This window comes from Delphinapterus leucas, chromosome 1 (assembly GCF_059928025.1).
Source record: "Delphinapterus leucas isolate spDelLeu-1000000601 "Yukka" chromosome 1, BTC_Dleu_Yukka2, whole genome shotgun sequence".
Lineage (NCBI taxonomy): Eukaryota > Metazoa > Chordata > Mammalia > Artiodactyla > Monodontidae > Delphinapterus > Delphinapterus leucas.
In genome coordinates this window covers 24,786,514-24,807,324 of record NC_143129.1, presented here as the reverse complement: position 1 = coordinate 24,807,324, position 20,811 = coordinate 24,786,514, and the positions used below count along the sequence as shown (strand labels likewise).

Here is a 20,811-nt window from a genome sequence, read left to right as displayed (position 1 = left end):
CCCCTTGAATTTTAACCATCCTCAAATTCCTTCCTTTCTCATGTTCATACAGCACTCGCCCCCTCTGAATTCTTATAGCATCTATTCTTTGTGATTGAGCACTTTCACTGTCTCCTATTTGAGTGCGTGTTTTTTTGCCTTGTGCATGTTTATATTTTGTCTTCCCAAATGGACCAAATTTTGGAGAAGTAGGAACTCTCTTTTACAATTTCTTTATATACCTTAAGGCACAGTAGGTACCTCAATAGGTATTTTAAAAATGAAGGCAGAGATCTTGATTAACTGACACATGCTGTAAATCACTTATTTATAGTAAATTGATGTCTCACTCATCACATGCCATTTTGTTGTCCACCTTGTGAAATGGTACCATTGGTGAAAATCACCTCACAATAAGGTCTTTTGGGTTTTAAATCAAGGCCTATCTTATTGGGTCAAGATTCTAGAGTGTATTTCAGCTTATTATTTACCAAATTTTTATTTATCAAATTAAATACTGTGCCCAAGTCTCTACAAAATAATTTAATATTAGGGATGTTATAGCAAATCATACTTAAACAGCAATGAAGGAAATCCTGATATCACATAGCCAGTGAACATAAACTGGTATTTATTTATGCAAACATACTATAAAATTCCTCTAAATCTTCAAAAAAAAAGTTATGTCGCCATATAAAATGGGAAAATCTAAAGTGAATATTAAGATTTCATTTTTAGTTCATAAAAAATATTGAAGTAAAATTCCTTGCCCACAAACACAGAAGAGTTAACCAGAGTGAGAAAATGCAAAAGAACATCAGTTTTTTGCCTTGGAAAAGGCATGTCTATTTTTTAAAAAGTGTTTTAATTGATAGGAACTCCAATAAAAAAGACTAAATTTTTCTTGTCATAATGACATCTTGGAAACCTACACAGCTTTCCCATCAACTAAATTTAGCACACACAAAATAAACTCCCCATACAGAATACTTTTGCCCTAGAAAACAGGTAATTCACATTCTGATAAAGAGCAAAAGACAAGTGCTTTATTATGAGAACTGTTCAAGTAAAATTTCAGTGTGCACCAGTGAAGGTGAATGAAGATTTGCGTCAATTGTTTTGAATGAACACTAGGTTAAAAAGGGGCTACACAGTTGTTGGGCTTTTTTTTTTCCAAACACCATCCTTTGCTAAGGCAAAAATACACTTCGTTTTAGAACAGAACTTTACAGAAGAAAGCTACATCACACTACAGTACAGGTCACCCTAGTCTGGAAGCCATCATGGAATGGCACATCACCTACGCTTAGAGCTTTCTAATGTAGGCTAGAATTACAGTATTTAATCACAGCTTCATTTTCCTTTAAACTGATAAAATTGGAATACACTTTCTATTTCTCAGGAGTGTGAAGATGGGGCCCATATGCTGATATTACAGTAATTACAACATTAAATAACATTGCACAGTCAACCTCCAAGGCTAATTCAGTAGAAAATAACAAGTATTAAAATGTACCTTTACTAGTGGTTTTACATCGCATGTATCACTAATTATGAAAGAAAAGTAGGCAAATGCCAATTACAAAGCTGCACATTATAGGCACAATGATGTGGAATAAATACAAGAAATCTGGCAAAATATTAAAAACAAACAGGTCACATGGGAACCAACTGAACAACCACATAAGCGTAAATCAATAATACACTGCTATAAATAGCATGTTTTGCTCGGAAGTCTCTTAAGTAATGACAGATATGTGCCGGGGGTGGGTGAAGAGGCTGGGAGGCGCATGAGGCAAATGCTCCCAATGCCAGTTAATTCCTGAGGTGGCGTTATTTCTTAACTGATGCATTGATCAACACTGTAAAGATGAGTTTGTGCGATGAAACAGTCCCAATATTATTGTACTTCCGCAATTAATGCTGTGGGATTTGGAACGGAGGAAACCTAAGTGACATTTTACATTATAATAGCCAGATGAAGTATTGATTCTTTTAAATTTTGCTGCTACAATTAGCAGTGGGCCAGAAAATACTTTAAAGTTCAAAAGAAATTTGATGTAGGTTTAACCTCCTCCCCAGTACTTCTTAGTTAGCTCAAGGCAAAGCTATTATTATTTTCACGTACTTTATTTTAAAAACGCTAAGTGCCAACACTGTAAACATTTTGTATCTTCTCAACTAAACCTTGTCTGATAACAAGGATAAGAGCAAAGATAAGCAGGAGTAGTTCTGTGTATAATAAAGCTGATCTATTTATCAGCTTCTGGTTTAAATTTAAATATGATTTAAAAATAATTTTAAAAAGTCCATGCTATAATTGTAAAGACTATTTCTGTGCACTTTTAATTCTGGACACAACTCTCAACTTTTAAAATTGCATGATGGAGGTAAGAATTTAAAAAACCCACCAGAATGTAAATAACAGAGAGAACATTTTCAACTCAAAGCATCAAACGTACATTTACGTGCAGAAATCTAGACAACTATACAGGTTTCTCAGCAATCATCTGTTTTATTATACAACTCTATAAACAGAAAATGAACAGAAATACACAATATACTTACCTGTACATGTGAACCTACTTTTTTAGCTACACATATTTATTATGGTTCATACTGACTTTAATTTTACAGTTCATAACTATGTATAACCTTATTGCAGTAAGGGCAAAATCTACATGGGGAGATTCACAGGCCGATCACATTAAGCATTGCCAGTACATTCAAAAACTGTACCTCATATATGGATGTATCTTCCCTGATCCTGTATAAATTTGAGTTTCTTTACAGCTTAAGCTCATTTGCTATTTTAGATGCAATGTTCTTAAAGGCAATAGAAGTCCCGGATATTCGCTTGAAGCGCACCCCATTGAGGGACAGCCGTGGCAACTTGCAGACCTCCATCTCCCACTGCACAAGGCTATCCTGCCTGGCATCTCCATGGACACAGAAAAGCAAAAACCTCTCTTTTTGCTCATAATCACAGTTATTTGCGTCTAACACTTTCCGGATTTCTCTCATCATGTCACTGGGGTCCATTGAACTAGTGGTCTTCATACTCCACGTGAACCGCAAAGAACGTGGCTTGGAATCTTTACCCTCGTCCTTGTCTCTTTCTTTTGGTTCCCCTGTTGTACTTCTGGAATAAGAGGACAGAGGGGGAAAAAAATGAAAACAAAAATTCCATTCAGCGAAGAAATCAAAACACACATAAAATCTAAGTGGTCATAAACCAGTGCTTAATAAAACTACCCAGTTTGCAGACTACCTTCAAGCAGATACAAAGATTTGTATCATCTTGCTGTTACAAAAACCAGACTCCAGGACGCCATCTGTTTTGACTTTTATTAATATCTTCCATTTAAAATAGCACATTTTCTTAAATATATTTGTTTGTGGGAAATAAGTTTGCATCCCACAGTAAAAAATTTAGTACTTTTCCTCCATATTTCTCCGTTTAAGTTGGAAAAGGCAGATCCTCCATTTTCTGTACATTTATACAAAATGGATACCACTAGCATGCTGCTTATAAATACACATTTTTGAAATACAATGAAAAATTTCCTTTCTTTTTTACCTTTTCTGGGTAGGAGAAGGACTGGGGACAAGGAGAGCAGTAATGGCTACAGAGGGATTACGTGTACCTGATGATGCTGTGAAAGAACGTGGTACTGCAATGGGGTGAAGATGTCAGGCCACACCACACGCAGGAGTGTAGACATCAGTTCTAATGATTTCAACGTTTTGCTAAAGATATCCTTAAAACAGTCTACAAGGCTCCACGTGACCTATACTCCAACTCCCAACCCCAACTCTTCATCTATTATTTTCCTCCTTGCTCATGCCCATCAAGACACACTGGCCTCCATACTATTCTCCGAACATACAGGGTATGCTCTTGCCTTATGGCTGTAACACAGGCTGTTCCCTCTGCCACGAATGCTTTTCCCTCACATAGATGCATGACTAACTCCCTTACTTCTTTCAAGTTTCTGCTCACTTTCTCCATGTGGTCTACCCTAACTACCCTACTGCACACCCCCAGCTCCTACACTGGCATGGCCAACCTCCTCACCCTGCTATTTTTTCCTCTATAGTACTTATCACATTCTTACATAGTATTTAATTCATTTATTTATTATGTTTATTATTTATTGTCTGTCTCCACCGCTAGATTGCAAAGGCCAGGAGGGTAAGGAGTTTTGTCTGTTTTGTTCACTGATGCATCTCAGGCATTTAGAACTGTGCTGGGCAAACAGTAGATGATTAACACATATTTGTTAAATGAATGAACCTTATTGGGTTTTCCTTATTGTAGGTCTCCCATAAATAATACAGTATCGGAAAATCTACTTCAAATAATCCAAGAAAGGTACAATGCATAGAGTACTTATGATTCAGAAGATGCTGTAATTAAATTTGTTGAGCAATTATCCACAGATGTTACAATTTTAACTTGTTACTCTGTCTCACTTACATGTGATTTAAAGAAAAATATGATGTACTCTGAAAGTTTATATTCTACTATATAAATATTTTGTATCTGTTTATAGATTTTATATCACTACCATATAAAGTATATTCACGTATACATTTATATGTATCAATTTTTATGTATACATTTACATATGCTTTCCTCCTCATTCCTAGATATCTGGGCTGACAGAGCTCTGCCAACTATGCAAGCCTGAGAAAAGCAGGAAAGGAGTAAGTACAGAAAATAAATTTCCAAAGTATGGAGAGTATGTATCTCAGTGGCTTCTCTATTATTCTCTTTTTTTGCTCACTGAATCTAAGCCATGGCATCACAGGCCTCTGGGTGTGCAGATCCGACCAGTATCATTCACTGGGACCACATGTACAATGCGGGCCATGGAATCAGCCTGCTAGGGTGGGGACGCACCCACGACATCACTTGATTGAACGCTCATTTTCAAAACAGAACCGATGGCTAGGAAATGTAAATTACTTTCCTGAGGTCATAGAGCTAATGAGTTGGAAAGCGAAGACTAGAAATCAGATGTTTTATTCCAAGTATAGTTTTCCTTCCATTCCATCAAGGAAACCTGGTGACCTTAAGACAACAGGCACATACAAGATATTTTTCTACCTGTATCTCAAAGGCATCAGCACTGGTAACGTTAACTGTAGAAAGTGCCTGGAAACACTGACACCAATAGTAACAACTAACATTTACTGAGTACTTACTAGGTACCAGGAACTGTTCTAAGTGCCTAACATGTATTATTTACTCATTTACCCCTCTCAACAACCCTAGGAGGCAGTCAGAATGAGGACGCATGGGCACAAAGAGTTAAAGTAACGTTCTTAAAGGTATACAGCGAGGTAAGTGGTACAACACAGCCAATGCCCACGCGGTCTGCTCTTCACCACCGTGCCCAACAATCCCTCTGAAAGGACAGAACCTCACTGTAACTGGTTTGGTCCTCCCGATGCTCCTTACTGCTTCTTCATCTGTAAAATGGATACTTTTCACTTGGTTGTTATGAGGATTAAATGACCAGCCAGTACCTTATAGGTAGTAGGTATCAAATAAGTTTGCTCAAAAGCAAAACAGACAAACAGACAAAAAACCAAAAAGCAAAATTCAACCATGACCAAACAAGAGAGACACGTAGTCACATTAAAAAGATAAATGCATGCAGATTAACTGCAACATCAGCAGCGACTTGTGACCCTACACACGATTAAATGTCTCAGAGGAAAATCGAGTAGAAAGACAGGATGAGATGCAAGAAGGGGGCTCAAGACTAAGTGACTAAGTGAGGGAGGAGTTGAAAACGAGAGTCCTGCATGTTTACTCAATAGGCAGAAGGACATTAAAAATATCTGTCCTGCCTCTCCTTGCCTCCCTACTATGGTGATTCAGGTACCTAACTCAAAAAGAAATATTTCAACTGCTATGACTAAACATATATACAGCACAGTTCGTAAAATAAAAAGACTACATAGGAATGCTCGTTAAGGTCTTTCCATAGCTCATTGTGTTTTATGTTTCAAATAATTTTAAAAAGGATAAATTAAACTGAGGCTTGTGGTTAGCTGGTCAAATATAATTCCTGAGTGAAGCTGGGCCTCTGTCCTACTGAGGAACTGCTTGTTAAGGTTCTGAGACTTATACTGGACCCCTTAATGCTGGTGTACACTCGAAATAATTGAATGCCTTCGTTTCTTAAATTTCCCATTTATAAATATGAACACAAGGACTAACATGTCACTAATGTGGGCCCCAGACCAGCGGCATCAGTGCCCCTCCCTGACAATCACAAACCCCGGGGGTGGGGCTCAGCCACCTGCTTCCTCAAGCCCTCCGCCTGATTCTGAATGTGCTCAAGTTTGAGACCCACTGCCAGAACGAATACACAACCAGTATTAAATGTCAAGTAACCCATAAAGTACGGCAGGGCGAGAGTTTTGAAATGTGGTCCACCAATGAAGAGTCCCCTAAAATATATTACTAATATCACATCTTCCTATGTATTTGGTAACCTCCGTGTTCTGCATTATTTGACTGAGACTAATTTTTTTTTTTTTTTTTTTGCTGCACCGCGAGGCATGCGGGGTCTTAGCTCCCCAACCAGGGATCAAACCCGTGTCCCCTACGGTGGAAGTGCAGAGTCTTAACCACTGGACTGCCAGGGAAGCCCCAAGACTGATTTTATTTACATCATTTTAGTGAGAAAAGGATCAGTACATTTTAATCTATTAATTCTTCTGCTAAGACATGTCTTTTAAAGGACAGAAAGGCTATAAAGCATACAATTCAAAATAATGTTTAGAAAACACAAACTTAAAGTTAATAAACTTAATAAGTGCTAGGCAACATTAGGAAAACCCATACCAATATAAAATTTTAAATACACATACTATCTAGTTATTAGTTCTATCCATGTTTGTTAAGCGCTGTAAGTATTTCAAAAGTACGTCTTCACACACAGGGACCTATAGCAGCGAAGTATTAATAGTGGCTCCTCACCTTGAAGTGTCGGCTCTGCCACTGGCTTCGCCTTCACTTGGATCCCTCAAAACAAAGTGAAGGTTGAGATTTAATGATAAAAGTGAAAAAAATACCAAGAAAACCTACATCTAAAATGATTTTAAAATAAACTTGTTAAGCAAACTTCTAGCATGACAGATTTCTATGACTAGTCAGTCTAATACCATTTCTTATGTTTTTCATCACAACCACACTTGACTACCATTTATTGAGCGTCTACTGGGTATATTGTCATAGAGGAGATGCTAGGTGATGGTTTAGGATTTTTACGTGATCTTCCAATTCCCAGCCACGATTTTAAAGTCATAATTTACCTCCTGGTTTAGCTTAGGTCAATCTAAAGTCAAAACTGTTTAATAATTATCAACAGCAAGATTTAACTTCATAATGGTTATTAAACATAGTTTGAGTAGTCGCTCAATTTAGAAAAATATAAATTAATCTTGCAGTTAGAAATAAAGCTCAACACATAAGTATTTCTAAAAATAAATACTAGTTTTTAAATATGCAAGTAACTTATTTCAGAAATTATGCTAATGATTCATGCACATGATAAAGTATTATAGCAAACCTAACAGCCTATCCAAGCAGGTGAGTCTAAAGACATGAATTCAAACTTAAACAGAAACATTGATCTTACCTGGACATCCACCTGTGAAGTAAAACCAGGAAAACTCCACTAATTGTTCTTTTGTTGAATGTAATTAGTATTTTTGAAGTCTGCCAAAATTTTAACTGTCATTTTCAAAGGTAATTAAGTATCTAACATAGGAGTATCAAGTTATAAACCAGTTTAAATAGATTAAGAGAAGGCTGGTGATAGCAAAATACTATTAAATAGCTGGAAAAGTCACCAACTTAAACCCTTAAGTCCACATTTTCTTAATGTTTTAACCATTCCAGTAACATTTATATTGTTTACGTAAAATAAATGCAACAGGAATAAAATCAGTGCCACCTTCCTCATTCCCCAAATTAAGAAAATCCAGCAGTACAATAAGCTCTAAAACTTCAACTCATGGTTAAAAATATGAATGCCTTATATGCTTCTCAGGGTCTTTAACTATAGGGCTTTCTTGACAAAAATATTATGTAAAAACCATTTTCCTATCTGAATTAAAAAGGATAATAAGATGTATTCTCACATTCAAATGGGGTTTCTTAAATTTCTATTTTTAATAACTAGCATTTTCATTGGGAAGTATAATAAAAGTTCAAAGCCATCTACATAAATCTATTTTTATTATAGCACACTGAAATAAACGAAACATTTTTTGAGCAGGCTCAAAGTGAAATGTATATTTTGAGTTACATGTAGATGTACTGAAGGGCAGTCCACCAGCTGGGCAAGAAAGATAATAATGCTGTTGATTCCTGCTGCTAAGATAAAATTCCTTTAGCAGGAAGGGACATAAGTCTCACTGGACTTTTCTGTCCTATTTATACTTTGCCTTATGAATCACTGGTAGCAGACTGCTGCCCAAGTGTAAGCATTAGGAATGAAACACCCCTTAGACCCTACTTCCCTTGCTGTTAATTGTGGAAATAGCAACTGACTCGTCACATCGTTTCCCATACCCTGTTCCTGCCTTCCTGGATGCCACTAGGAACACTGACTGGAAGAATTTCTGCTATTTGGCAATGGTTTCAAATAGTCCAGTTAAGTCAGCTCCAAGCAGCCATGGTGGGAAGCATCTAGGGATACAGAATGTGCCGCTGGCTGTAACAGCAAATGCAGTGAAGCATGGTTCTCCAATATTTAAAACTTAAAGGAAAGCCAAATATCTTATATATAATCAGCTGAACCAATCAGGTTACTCCCTATGTAAGAACTATGGTTAAAAAATCATAAGGTTTGATCCAATCTCCTGTTTGTACGGTAGGTATATAGCACTGATCCAAAGCATATCATTCTAAATGCTATTTAAAAGACTTTGGAAATAGTACGTCTACATCCTCCCTTGACAGATTAGTCTCGTGTAAATCACTTTCCTAATTAGAAAGTTCTTTCTTAAAACCAGAAAACAACTCTCTCATGTGGCCATTCTGGTGTCCAGCTTCTTACTGGCCAAGGAGAACTACTAGCTGGTTTCTTCTTTGTGATAATGGTTTTCAAATACATGAACGATTAACTCTGGACTATTCTTTATCCTTCTTTTCTTAAAGCTTAATAACCCAAATTCCTTTACTTTTTTCCCCTATAAAATCCTATTTTCTTCATCTTTTAAAGCCTTCAGTGGCACGTTGGGGACTTAGCTGGTCCCCGAGTCTGGAGGCATCTTGGCCCCCGCACTGTGCTCAGAGCCAGCCCTGCCCCCCAGCACCCCGGGTGTCAGTGCGGGTCCCACGGGGGCGTCATCGTGCGGCCCCATTTCTTCAGGCTTTAGGCAGAGTGAAGTGAGAAAGGCAAAGGGAACAGAGAGAAAGGCCGGCCTTGAACCCAGGATGGAATTAAGAAGACGAGACCAGTGGGAAGGACGATAACCTGACAGCTGAGTTTAGAGTGTTAAATAATAAGGCACTGAGAGGTTCTCTAGCTTATCCCCAAGCCTTCAGCCCCCGAAAGCTCAACACGCCGCAAATGCAGAAAGATCAGTTGCCCGTCCCGTCTGCCAGCTGCTAAAGAGCTCAGCAGGTTCATCCCCGGGACAGAAACCCATGCTTGCTTGTCTTCCTGCATTAAGTCGTCAGGGGGGTATTAGATGGCGTCATCTTGAGCCACAAAATGCTACCCTTATGCACTGCTGTGAACGCAAACATACTTGTAAAGCCAAACGTGTTCGCAGGGTGACAAGTGGCCTTGGAGAAGAATTGAGCATTTTTTCTCTTCTCTCACCAAATCCAGAATTAAAATATGTTAAAACTCAAGACATTAAAAAACTGTATCTAATTTCTGACAAAGAACAGCAAACAACCTCTGCCCTCCCTCCTTTCCCTACCAAGCCCCACCCCCTGCCCCACCCCAGCCAAAACCCTCTACTAGATGACACTGTTCAAAGTGTGATAAGGGCATGGTGGAACCTTAGAAACTTCCACGCTAACTCCCCTCACAGGCTGGGTCTGAACACTCCTATTCCCTCAACCTTGTTCTCTCTTTCAGGACCTGCCCCCTTCAGAGCACTTATCAGAATGTATTACAAGCTTATTTGTTTACTTTTTAAACTGTCTTCCACACTACTCGTCCGCTCAGTAGATGAATGTTTACTGAGTGCCAGAGTACACGTCAGAGGGAGCACCTACTGCTCGGCAGGAGATTCAGCACAAAACAAAGCCAGCCAATGAGTCAACCGCAAACTCCTGTTCTCACGGAGCACGTCTCCTCGGCAGAGATGGACAAGGAACAACTACGTAAAGCAAACATACTATCTCAGGTCGTGTTAAGTGCTAGAGAAAAAAATAAAGCCGGAAAAGGGAGTGTTGGGAGGGGGAGGGGATAATTTTCAACATGGGGTTGAGGAAGGCCTCGCTGAGGAAGTGACAGTCCCGCAAAGACCTGAAGGAGGTGTAGAAGCCAGCCACGCGGGTATCAGCGGAGTATGAAATCCTGAACAAGCGTGCCTGGTGTGCCCAAGGACAGTCAGGTGCCCTCTGGGGCTGGTGGGGAACCAGCAAGGGAAAGAGTGGGAGAAGATGAGGTCAGAGCAGGAACGGGTGGCCAGACTATGGAGACCACCGGCAGGCTCTGAACTGCATTCTGAGTGAGATGAAAAGCAAGCTAAGGATTTTTTGCGGTATGCAGGCCTCTCACTGTTGTGGCCTCTCCCGTTGCGGAGCACAGGCTCCGGACGCGCAGGCTCAGCGGCCATGGCTCATGGGCCCAGCCGCTCCGCGGCATGTGGGATCCTCCCGGACCGGGGCACGAACCCGTGTCCCCTGCATCGGCAGGCGGACTCTCAACCACTGCGCCACCAGGGAAGCCCCAAGCTGAGGAGTTTAAATTGAGGACTTACATTGTTGTGAACAGAACAGGAGGACAAGGGCAGAAGCTAGGGGACCTGTGAGGATGTGGAATATCAACAGTGGTTTAGACCGTGAAGGCAGTGGTAGGAGTGCTAGAAGCAGCTAAATCCTGGAACTGTCGTGAAGGCAGAGCCAACACAACCGCTCGTGGAACTGACATGTGGTAGGAAGAAAGGAGAAGTGAAGGATAATCCAGGCTCAGGGTCTGAGCAACCAGAAGGATGGTGTCACCGTTACCTAAAATGATGAAGGAGGAGAGGGGACAGTTTGAGGAAGAGAAGCAGGAGCTGAAATCTGGACAGGTTCTGTTTGAGAGTCTATTACACAATGAGGTGGAGAGGCAGAGCAGAATACTGGATACGGGAGTCTGCCCTTCCGAGGAGTGGCCTGGGCTAAAGATCTAAATTGGGATTGTTAACACATGATGGAGTTTCATGTCATGGGCCTGAGTGAGATCACCAAGAGAGTGAGGATAACCAGAGAAGAGAATGTGTCCAAAGACCATGCCCTAGGGTAGGCTGGCATTTAGAGGTCAGGGGGAAGGGCAAAGAGACCCGAAAGAACCAGCAAAGGAGCCTGAGAAGGGATATGGAGCCTGAGAGGGCGGAAGCCAAGTAAGGAAAAGGTTTCAGTTTGTGGAGTGTCGTGAGACCATCAGCGACTCGCAGGAATGGAGAAGCTGCTGGGCAGAGGGCCTGGCACGTAGTAGGTCTTCACATTTGTTGCATGCCTACATGGCAATCTTCTTGTCTGATGTTCCTTACTACGTTCCCTCTAGAATCTAAATTTTTATCGCAAAGTAAAGAGCAATATTTTGCACAATGCTTAATGTACAGTTAGTAATCAAGCATTAAACTCAAAACCTGTTTTTCTTCACCTTAAGATTAATCGTGGATTAACCAGGAGAAAGTACCGGTTTTTAAAAATGGATTTAAATTGTCAGCTAAATTCCAACTACTGATAACCTAACTACTACCCTGCTGACGGCCGGCCAGCCCTCCTGTCCCACTGTCACGCTGACTCTGCAGGGGAGCTTTCAGGTCTTTCTCTGTCGATGTGTCATGGTAACTGCCCAAGTGGTACAAAATCTCAGACTGATATGGTTAGAAACGGACGTTGCATGGGGCTATGTTTAAAGTAATAAATTCAGCTGTGTGATCTTGGGCAAACTGATCCATGAACAGTCTATAAACAACTCCAAGAAAAGGTGAGAGGCTAAGGACACTGCTTCTCTTTGCCACACGCACTATCTGAAATCCTAGGAACACTAAAAACATTGAAAATTAAGTACTGAAGGACTATTTTTGCTGCAGGTACAAAACTTTCTTACCCATAACTTATTTCCTCAAACAACTGCCTGCTATGGAGCCTGAGCTTCCCTCCCGAGTCAGGAACCCCACAGTGCCTTGCCTGCACTTTCCTTTCTGTTCACGTTCATTGTATATCGTGGCTGGTGGTGTCCAGTCTGATCCTTTTGGGGCTGTCCGAATCTTGAGGGCACAGATGCTGCCTCTTTATCTTTGAATCCTGTGCAGCACCTGGCACAGGGCTTGGTTCATACGGGACTTTCATGGGCTTTTAGTAGGACCTGACAGCACACCAAACTTACGTCAACCTGTACTGTGTTCAGCAACGTGTATCATCAATGTGTGTGACCCACTTACGCTTTATTTTTAGAAAAGGGTACAATTTCATTATTCTACTGGATTAGGTTACTACACTTGCATTCATTTTGTGTTTACCGTGTTCTGATGTTAGGATTTTATGATGTTAAATTACATAAGTAATCTCTGTGATTCCAATACGTAGGCTTTTTATAAGGAAGAATAAAAGGTAAACGAGATTTTATATATATATATATATATATATATATAATTAGTGAGCAATTGAAGAGTATTCTTAAGAAATACTATTTGAAGGATAAAGGTAAAGCCATATTTAATTCCTTTTTCTAAATCAAGGTTTTTAAGTAGGGGATACTCTTTGTTCGAACACACATTTTCGATGTCAAGTTTTGCTCTTTCCACTCTATTCTACAGTATTCTTAAATTCTCATTTTGTTGTTTTGTTTTTCTTTTCCTTAAGGGAATAGACTTTATGTCTTCCTTGATCTTTTTCTTCCAACTTCTGTAAAAGAGCACGTCTAATGAAATGTCATAAAACCATTTTGGAAAATCACTGTAGAGACTGAAGAAAACAACGAATCTTCTTTGTTAATTCCTAGAGGACAGAAAACACCACAATATGTTGGTACTGACCTGCGGACGAATTTGGACGTTATTTTGCTTATTATACCAGTTGACGTGCCCCTCCTGGCGTGTGCAAATGCCCCCGTTTCATGCGAGGGGGAAGCGGGCGGCCCGTTGTAGGCAGCGCCGCGGCGCTCGCGGAGCTGCTCCCCATGGAAGGTGCTGCGGCTGGAGCTGCCCCGGGGGAAGCGGGTTCGGTCAGGGGTGGTGGTGCTGATACTGTGAGCAGACGGGGAAGCAGCGGGTGCGCGCTGGGCTGTACTGCTGGGACACATTGAGACGTATCTCTCAGAATACTGGCAGAGAAAGGTTTCACTCACGCTAAAAACCAGAAGAAAACTGCCATGGCTACTTTTATTCGGCCCTATTCTATTCTTTCCCGTTACAGATGTGATGCATGGGTTGACTGTAATTACTGTTATCGCCAGAGACGGATGACATTTCAGATTCAAACTAAATGCCTTTTATAAAAATTTAGTTACTAACGATTAAGAAATTACTGAAATGGGGATACAAAGATAAACACTCTTCAGTAGCAGGAATGCCAGACAAGGGGCACTGCATGCAAATTTTTTTTTTTTTAACTATTCTCTTAAACCATTCGGCAATGTAGAACACAGATTTTACTGTTTATCAAAAAGCCTTTGAATTGAAGGCTCATTTCCTATTTATAATTTCAGCCTCGGTGATAGCAAATGCTACAGGACACCACCACCGTGATTAACAAATCTAACTATCAAACATTTTCCTGAATTTGAGAAATCTCAACATACAGAAATACCAGAAAAATAGTCATTTAACTTTATAAGTGAAAGGGCTCTTCATGATCATCTGTTTCATCACTGACAGGAAAACTAAAAGTTCTTCTTAAGAACAAGTGACTGGCCAGAGCCGAGAAGATTAACGAGGTCTCAACCCCTAGTCTCGTGGGGTTTTGTTTGTTTGTTTTTAAACCATAAAAACTCAATTTAACTGAATGATAAATTTGGCAACAACCCTTTACTTTATGGAGAGATTTAAAACAAAATCCTTGAAGAAAATTCCTCCAGAAAATGATTTAAATTGTAAGCAACATTTCTGATAACTGCTAGGGATGTAGTAAGTTTATGTTACAATTCAACTTTACCTCTGCCACAAACAGTGAACCTTCGAAAAGCTCGTAATGTGATGGCTATCTTGTATTTTTGTATGGTGCAACATTTTTTAAAACTCTTTTTAACGACAAACAAAATGAGATGCAACGAGCATGTTACCCGGGTCTGTAAGCTTCAGAGCTGTCTTTAATGGTCGGCAGTGTAACTTTAATAGGATGACCAGAAGCGGACATGGACTTCTGGTGGCGGGGTCGTGCTGAGGGGACAGCGGAAGCCACGGCAGAGCCTGCAGAGGATATGCTGCTCGCGGACATCTCTGTGAGGCTTTCAACATAAGACAGTCGAGAAGACCGTGGAATGTAAAAAAAGAAGAAAAACTGCAGTTTACTAAAATTTAAGAACTAGATTTTTAAAAGTCTAAATTGACTAATACCTTTCATGACTGAAACACTTAGAAATCAACATTAGCGTTATTATTACTGACTAACAACAATATTCTTGTCAAAAGTGTACAGGGTGAATTTACCACCACCTTCCATGGAAAAGATCTCACACACTCTTGTTCTATATATGTGAATCCGAAAAGTATGACATTATTTTTATGGATAAAATGATTATGATTAGAGACAGTTTCCACTTTCCAGCAATCACAGTTGGGTGTGGCGTGTTGCTGGGGTTCACTGTCCGCTATTCAGTAAGAATTCATAATCGTAGCAAAAACCCTATCTCTGGAAACATCATCAAAACACTTTTAGTTCATATCTTTCATCAATAGGTTAAACTGTTGTAGACTAAAGGAGCTAGAGATTAGGATTTAGTACAGGAGAAAGAGTAAGTTAGAAATCAATTCCCAACAACCTTTCTAGCCTAAAGGATCTTAGGTCCAAGGAGGATTCATTTACCTTTCTATGCCTTATAATAACATTTACTTTAAATGCCTATTAACTGAGAGGAAACAAGTGTAAGAGTGGTCTGTCAAGTTTGCTGAAATGACTATGGATGGAACTCGATGGAATTTTATTAGAAAAGACTCCCCCTGTCCTTCTGTCATATACTGATGAGCAGTCCTTAACTCACGATGAAAAGAACTTAGATTTTTTCCATAATAAAATATTTATCATGATTTAAAATAAACCCCTTCGAGAACTGTATGCTTCTCAATGATCAGTTGAGATGGCTACATTTCTTTAGAGGAAGGAAAACAAAGCCTTCACTCTTTGGATATAATGATGACTTGATGGGGGGTGGGTGGGAAGGAAGAAGGGAAGAAGGAAGCAGCAAGGGTATAAAAGAGTAAGACTCAAATAATGAAGATCCGATTAGGATGCTATGATAGGTTTTGCTACAGGGAATTATTTACTATCGTATTTTATTCAGAAAAATCACAGGTGAAGACATATCTCCTGTTTTCCCTAAACATTTTTCCATTGCTCCATTCTGGTACACATGAGGAGGTGCCTTAGTAAGAATGGTTGGTTGCGATCTAACTAGCTGTTTTGTGTTTCCTTTCCTCTTGACCCATTCAGCTACAGGAGTTTTACCCAGAGCACTAACGCAAAGCAATGACAAAGGTAGCCCTGCCTGTCACTGTGACAGTTACCTGCTGTCTTTTCCATTCTGCAATGCTGTGTATCGATCTGTGGTTCTTTCACAGACGTATGTATTCCTTCTTGCCATGCTACCTCCAGGATACACATTGTTCTTTAAGAAGGAAAAAAAACACATTAAAATATTCTAACTGTATTTGTGGAAAATCAGAGAAGTGAATTTAAGCTTCAAATAACTGAAAAACATCTGTGGTAGAATTTTAATTTATCAGAATCTTATATTAACAAATTCTATCTCCCACCCCTCTCCCTTGTAGGAATAAAAGGCAAAGCATAGCAAGCATCGCACAGTTTTCTTAGTTTACTGTCCTACAGCAGTGGTGAACAGTTGTTTGGGAAAAGCTGGGTTTTATTCATGCCTTTGTAAGCTGGTGATAGGGAGAAGGCCAGGACAGTGGCACAGGCAGCTTGAGGGGACTATGCACGAGAGACACCCCACCCTATCATTACAAACAGGAAACCTGGGGCCCTGAAGATGGAAGGCCACCTGGAAGCCTGTGGGTGAACCTTCTGCACCTGCTTGGGAAAACCCCACAGCCACTGGTGATGTTAAGAGACCAAAGCTCCAGGGTCACAGGCAGGCCCAGCTGAGGACACCAACACTGTGTGCAGTGCCACCCTGGGAATACTTCCTCTCTTCAGCTACACAGTTATACACACAGATATACAGTGTGTTTTTTTAACTAATAAATCACTAATTTTTGAACATTTAATTATTTCCTACTTTGCTCCTATAGATTACTGAGGAGGTTTAACTGGAGATTAAAAATTTAGAGGAGAGGACATCCCTGGTGGTGCAGTGGTTAAGAATCCACCTTTCAATGCAGGGGACACAGGTTCGAGCCCTGGTTCGGGAAGATCCCACATGTCACAGAGCAACTAAGCCCGTGCACCACAACTACTGAGCCTGCCTCTAGAGCCCGTGCACCACAACTACCGAGCCTGTGTGCCACAATTACTGAAGCCCATGCGCCTAGAGCCTGTGCTCCACAACTAGAGAAGCCACCGAAATGAGGAGCCCGCACACCACAACGAAGAGTAGCCCCCGCTCGCTGCAACTAGAGAAAGCCCGCGCGCAGCAACAAAGACCCAGTGCAGCCAAAAATGAATGAACGAATGAATGAATGAATTTATTTTTAAAAAATTTAGAGGAAAAATCCTGTAAATAAATAACAGAAAATAGGGAAAAATCCTGGAAAAGTATAAAACCACCAAGATATTACTAGAAGTCTGTAAAATTATCCCATGGGCACCAAATGTAGCAATATAAGAATATTCACTTTTGATAATTTCACTGTTTTGGCTGAACTGTCACATGAGTAACCTAATTTTGAACAAATTCCTTGTCAGATCATGCTACCATACATCCTTCAGAGACCTCTAAAACGTTTCTGGCTGTCTTCAGTAACACTACTTTCCTTCTCAAAGTGTGACGGGTGAACAGTTTCTCCTTCAAAACTGTGCCTTCCAGGTTTCTGATCCTCACAAGCTGCCTCCCTGGCCTTGTCCCTTTGATGGCAGTGATGCTAATACTAAGTGGCTAAGAGAAGAATTTCTCTACCAGAATCTTTTAGCTTATGTTTAAAAAAAAAAAGATAAGTAAGTGTGGCATAGTTAGTTTAAATTTAAACCAATGCCTTAGTTTTTATGCCTTTTTAAAATTTACATATGCTTTGAATACCCACTATGCGCGTGATCACTAATGATTCTGAGGAAGCTGCTGTGTCAGTGTGTAACAGGAGAATATAAATATGGGGAAACAACAGTGAACAATGCAAGGCAGCATATAGCTACAAGCTAAATAACGTGGTCCAGCAATCAGAAAGGCCAACAAGATCACTTTGGAGCGTTCAGTCCTAGGAGGCTCCATCCAGGAGGCAGGACTCGAAATGATCTATAGAAATGGGATTTTCATAATGTGCAGGGGGAACTTTAAGCAAGAGCACTGCATAAAGACGGGTGGAAACAGCTGAGAATATTCATGGGAAAATATGACCAAGTTGAGTTGAATGACAGGTAATCTAGCAGAGTAGCAGGAAATAGGGGATGGAATTCTTTCTTTCTGTTATATGGGGTGATGACACTCTGGAAACTGTCCTCTAGTTGATGTTTAGATAAGAGGAAACGATGACTTGTCTAAAAAACTACTTATAAAAAATGTATTAAATCTATTATAGTTAAATCATTTCCAAACAGACCAGCTGGAATGTAAGTGGCTGTATCTGTTCATCCTTAAAGTGGTTATATACATCTGTTTCATAGACCAGAAGGTGATGATCAAATCACATATTTTTTTTAAAAATATGGTTTCCATTAACTGTGTAAGACAATGGGTATTGGGGAGTTTAACCCATTTACATAAGGTTATGCTGGGCTTCCTGGTACCTTATTTCATGTTTCTATTTAAAGTGTCTTTATGTTTTCTCTCTCCTTTCCTACTTTCCATAAGCTAAATCAATTCCTTTTCTTCTGTTGGTTTAAAAGTTATACATTTTAGTTTTGTCCTTATATTTCTTGCCCTTAAGTTCCTGAATTTATTTTTGCTTATCACTACAGTTGTCCCTCAGTATCCGCTGGGGATTGGCTCCAGGACCCCCTGTGGATTCCAAGATCTATGGAGGCTCAAGTCCCTTATATAAAGTGGCCGAGTATAGTTGGCCCTCCGTATCCACAGGTCCCGTGTCTTCAGGTTCAACCAAACACGGATGGACAGTGAGAGCCAACTGTACCGATTTCTTACCCTTACCCCTACCTTCCCTTCCAAGGCATATGCTTTTTCCTTTAATTTCTATCCCTATCCTCACTTCCTGGATATTATTCAGAATTTTGGTTCTGAATTTTCATTATTTTTTTTCTTTTTTGCGTATGTTACCACATACACACTTTAATAAGTTAGTTGATTGCTTTCAATTCCCGTACATTTTACGGCAAAACTCGACATACCTTTCTCTTACTGTAAGAGTACTTCCTCAAACAGTACAGTGTTTTCAAATGGGTCACTGTATCACAAGAGTTGAGGTACTTTATTCATAAGAACATGCTTATTGTACCTTTATGTTTAAATGACAGTTTGGTTGGGTATAAAATTCTGTGTTCAATGTGCTTTTCTTTTGATACTTTAAAAATATATATATTTTTTATCCATTTATCTTCCTGCATCCATCTCACTGTTGAGAAATCAGATGTCAGTCTGCATCTTGCTCCTTTTAAGGTCACCTGCTGTCTCATTCTGGGACCTTTGAAGTTTTTCCTCTTTGCTTTTGGTATCCATATATCCCACTTTAATGAGCCCAGGAGTAGGTTTTCCTTCTTGCTTCTGTTTTCCCTTTTGAGACCTTTTAATATGAAGTTTTCCATCTTTTTAAATTATTATTTCTTCTTCAAATATTTTCTCCCTTTCATTTTGCCCCTTTTCCTTTCTATACTCCTATTTCCTAAACGTCACTAATTCTACTTCTATCCTTTGTATATCTTAGTTTTCTTTTATATTTTCTCTTTATTCTCTGCTGCTGTCTTATAGGGGGACGTCTCAATCTATCTTCCAGCTCCCATTATATAATTTCTATAGTTTGCTGTTTTAAGTGGATAATGGGAGCTAACTCTATAAAGTAATTATTGTTGTAGTCTGCCTTCATTCAACAGTTTATTTGTAAACATAAAATTAAATGCACCAATATACTATCAAGTAAATATTACAAACACAAAAACTGAGGCAGGAAAGTTTAATGTACTGTTTTGTGGTAAGGTTAAATGTTATTTTAAGAATTCACAGTTTTTGTTCTTAAATTGCATTTATTAGAAGCTTGGCCCCCTTTGCACATTCTTTAAGTGTATAATTCACTTTAATATTTTTAAACTTGAAAAGAAAAGATAAAATTTTTTTAAGTCTTTAAACAAAAAAATTCTGACAACAAATAACTACAGCATATTGCAATTTGCCAGAATATTTACTCACACTTGGAATAGTTGAAGACTTTTTCCTTTCTGGCCCTACAAGAGGGCTTGTAGTCATCTCACTTTTTGAACCAACTGTCGTGCTGCCAAGTTTACGAGCCACGTCTTTGTCCCACTCCTCTTTCTGTTCACTTTCCACGCTGTTAGCCTGAGGCCTTTTGGTATATGATACGGCAGGGGGAATGGATGGACCAGCTGTAATTTTTTAAAAAGCATAATTAGCTAAAAAGCAACTGACATATTTTCTTCTAACGAACAAAAACTCTATTAAAAATATCTTTATTTGCATACTTTACACTCTGAACGAAGATTAAACTGTTTGATTACAAAAATTAGGTCAGCCCCTGAAAACAGGATTATATTTATCATTCAATAATATAAAGCTGTGATAACCGGGAATGATACAAGAACATAAACATGTGAACTGTATAATGCTTAACAAAAAATGCAAGTCTGGGCAGACTCAGTCTGTCTTTCCACATATCTGACTTTCCCCCACCATGATCACTAAAGCGTCGTTGCTTCTGATTTGCTGAGATGCTCCGCTGGACCTTCAGGTGAGCAGGGGACTGCAGAGTGCTGTTGTTTAAGTCACTGTTGGGCCGTGACCTCTGACACAAGTTTCCACTGGATAATGATTCACCACCTTCAAACTATAAGAAGAAAGACCACCAGCATTTTAAAATTAAAAAAAGTTCATAGAAACAATATGCACGCTTGATTTTTCTAATTTATTCCAAGTCGTACATGGAGTAATCAGAACTAAGAAAATTTAAAAGTTTGGATACAGAACTGCAAGTTGGCAAACAGGAAGGGAGAGAACTGGATACAACATCGTTTCACAAGTACATGTCATCTTCTGTTATCTTGTACAAATGGCTTTGGGTCCTTCTGGGTCCAAATAATAGCTCCAATTATTGAATGGTTATTATATACTAGCCGCCATG

The 20,811-nt window shown here is 39.5% G+C and overlaps 1 protein-coding gene across 1 annotated transcript in view; it reads right to left on the bottom strand.

Annotated features, from left to right (window-relative positions):
* Positions 1-503: 503 nt before the first annotated feature.
* The window catches only part of MARK1 (microtubule affinity regulating kinase 1), a 66,741-nt gene continuing 46,433 nt past the window's right edge, over positions 504-20,811 (bottom strand). The window contains exons 12-18 of the mRNA XM_089906998.1: positions 20,364-20,517; positions 19,866-20,059; positions 15,904-16,004; positions 14,463-14,627; positions 13,219-13,470; positions 6,980-7,024; positions 504-3,121 (exon numbers count right to left, since the gene is read on the bottom strand). Of these exons, the coding sequence (XP_089763124.1) occupies positions 2,767-3,121; positions 6,980-7,024; positions 13,219-13,470; positions 14,463-14,627; positions 15,904-16,004; positions 19,866-20,059; positions 20,364-20,517 (1,266 nt within the window). The 3' untranslated portion in view covers positions 504-2,766. The remainder of the gene's footprint in view (positions 3,122-6,979; positions 7,025-13,218; positions 13,471-14,462; positions 14,628-15,903; positions 16,005-19,865; positions 20,060-20,363; positions 20,518-20,811) is intronic.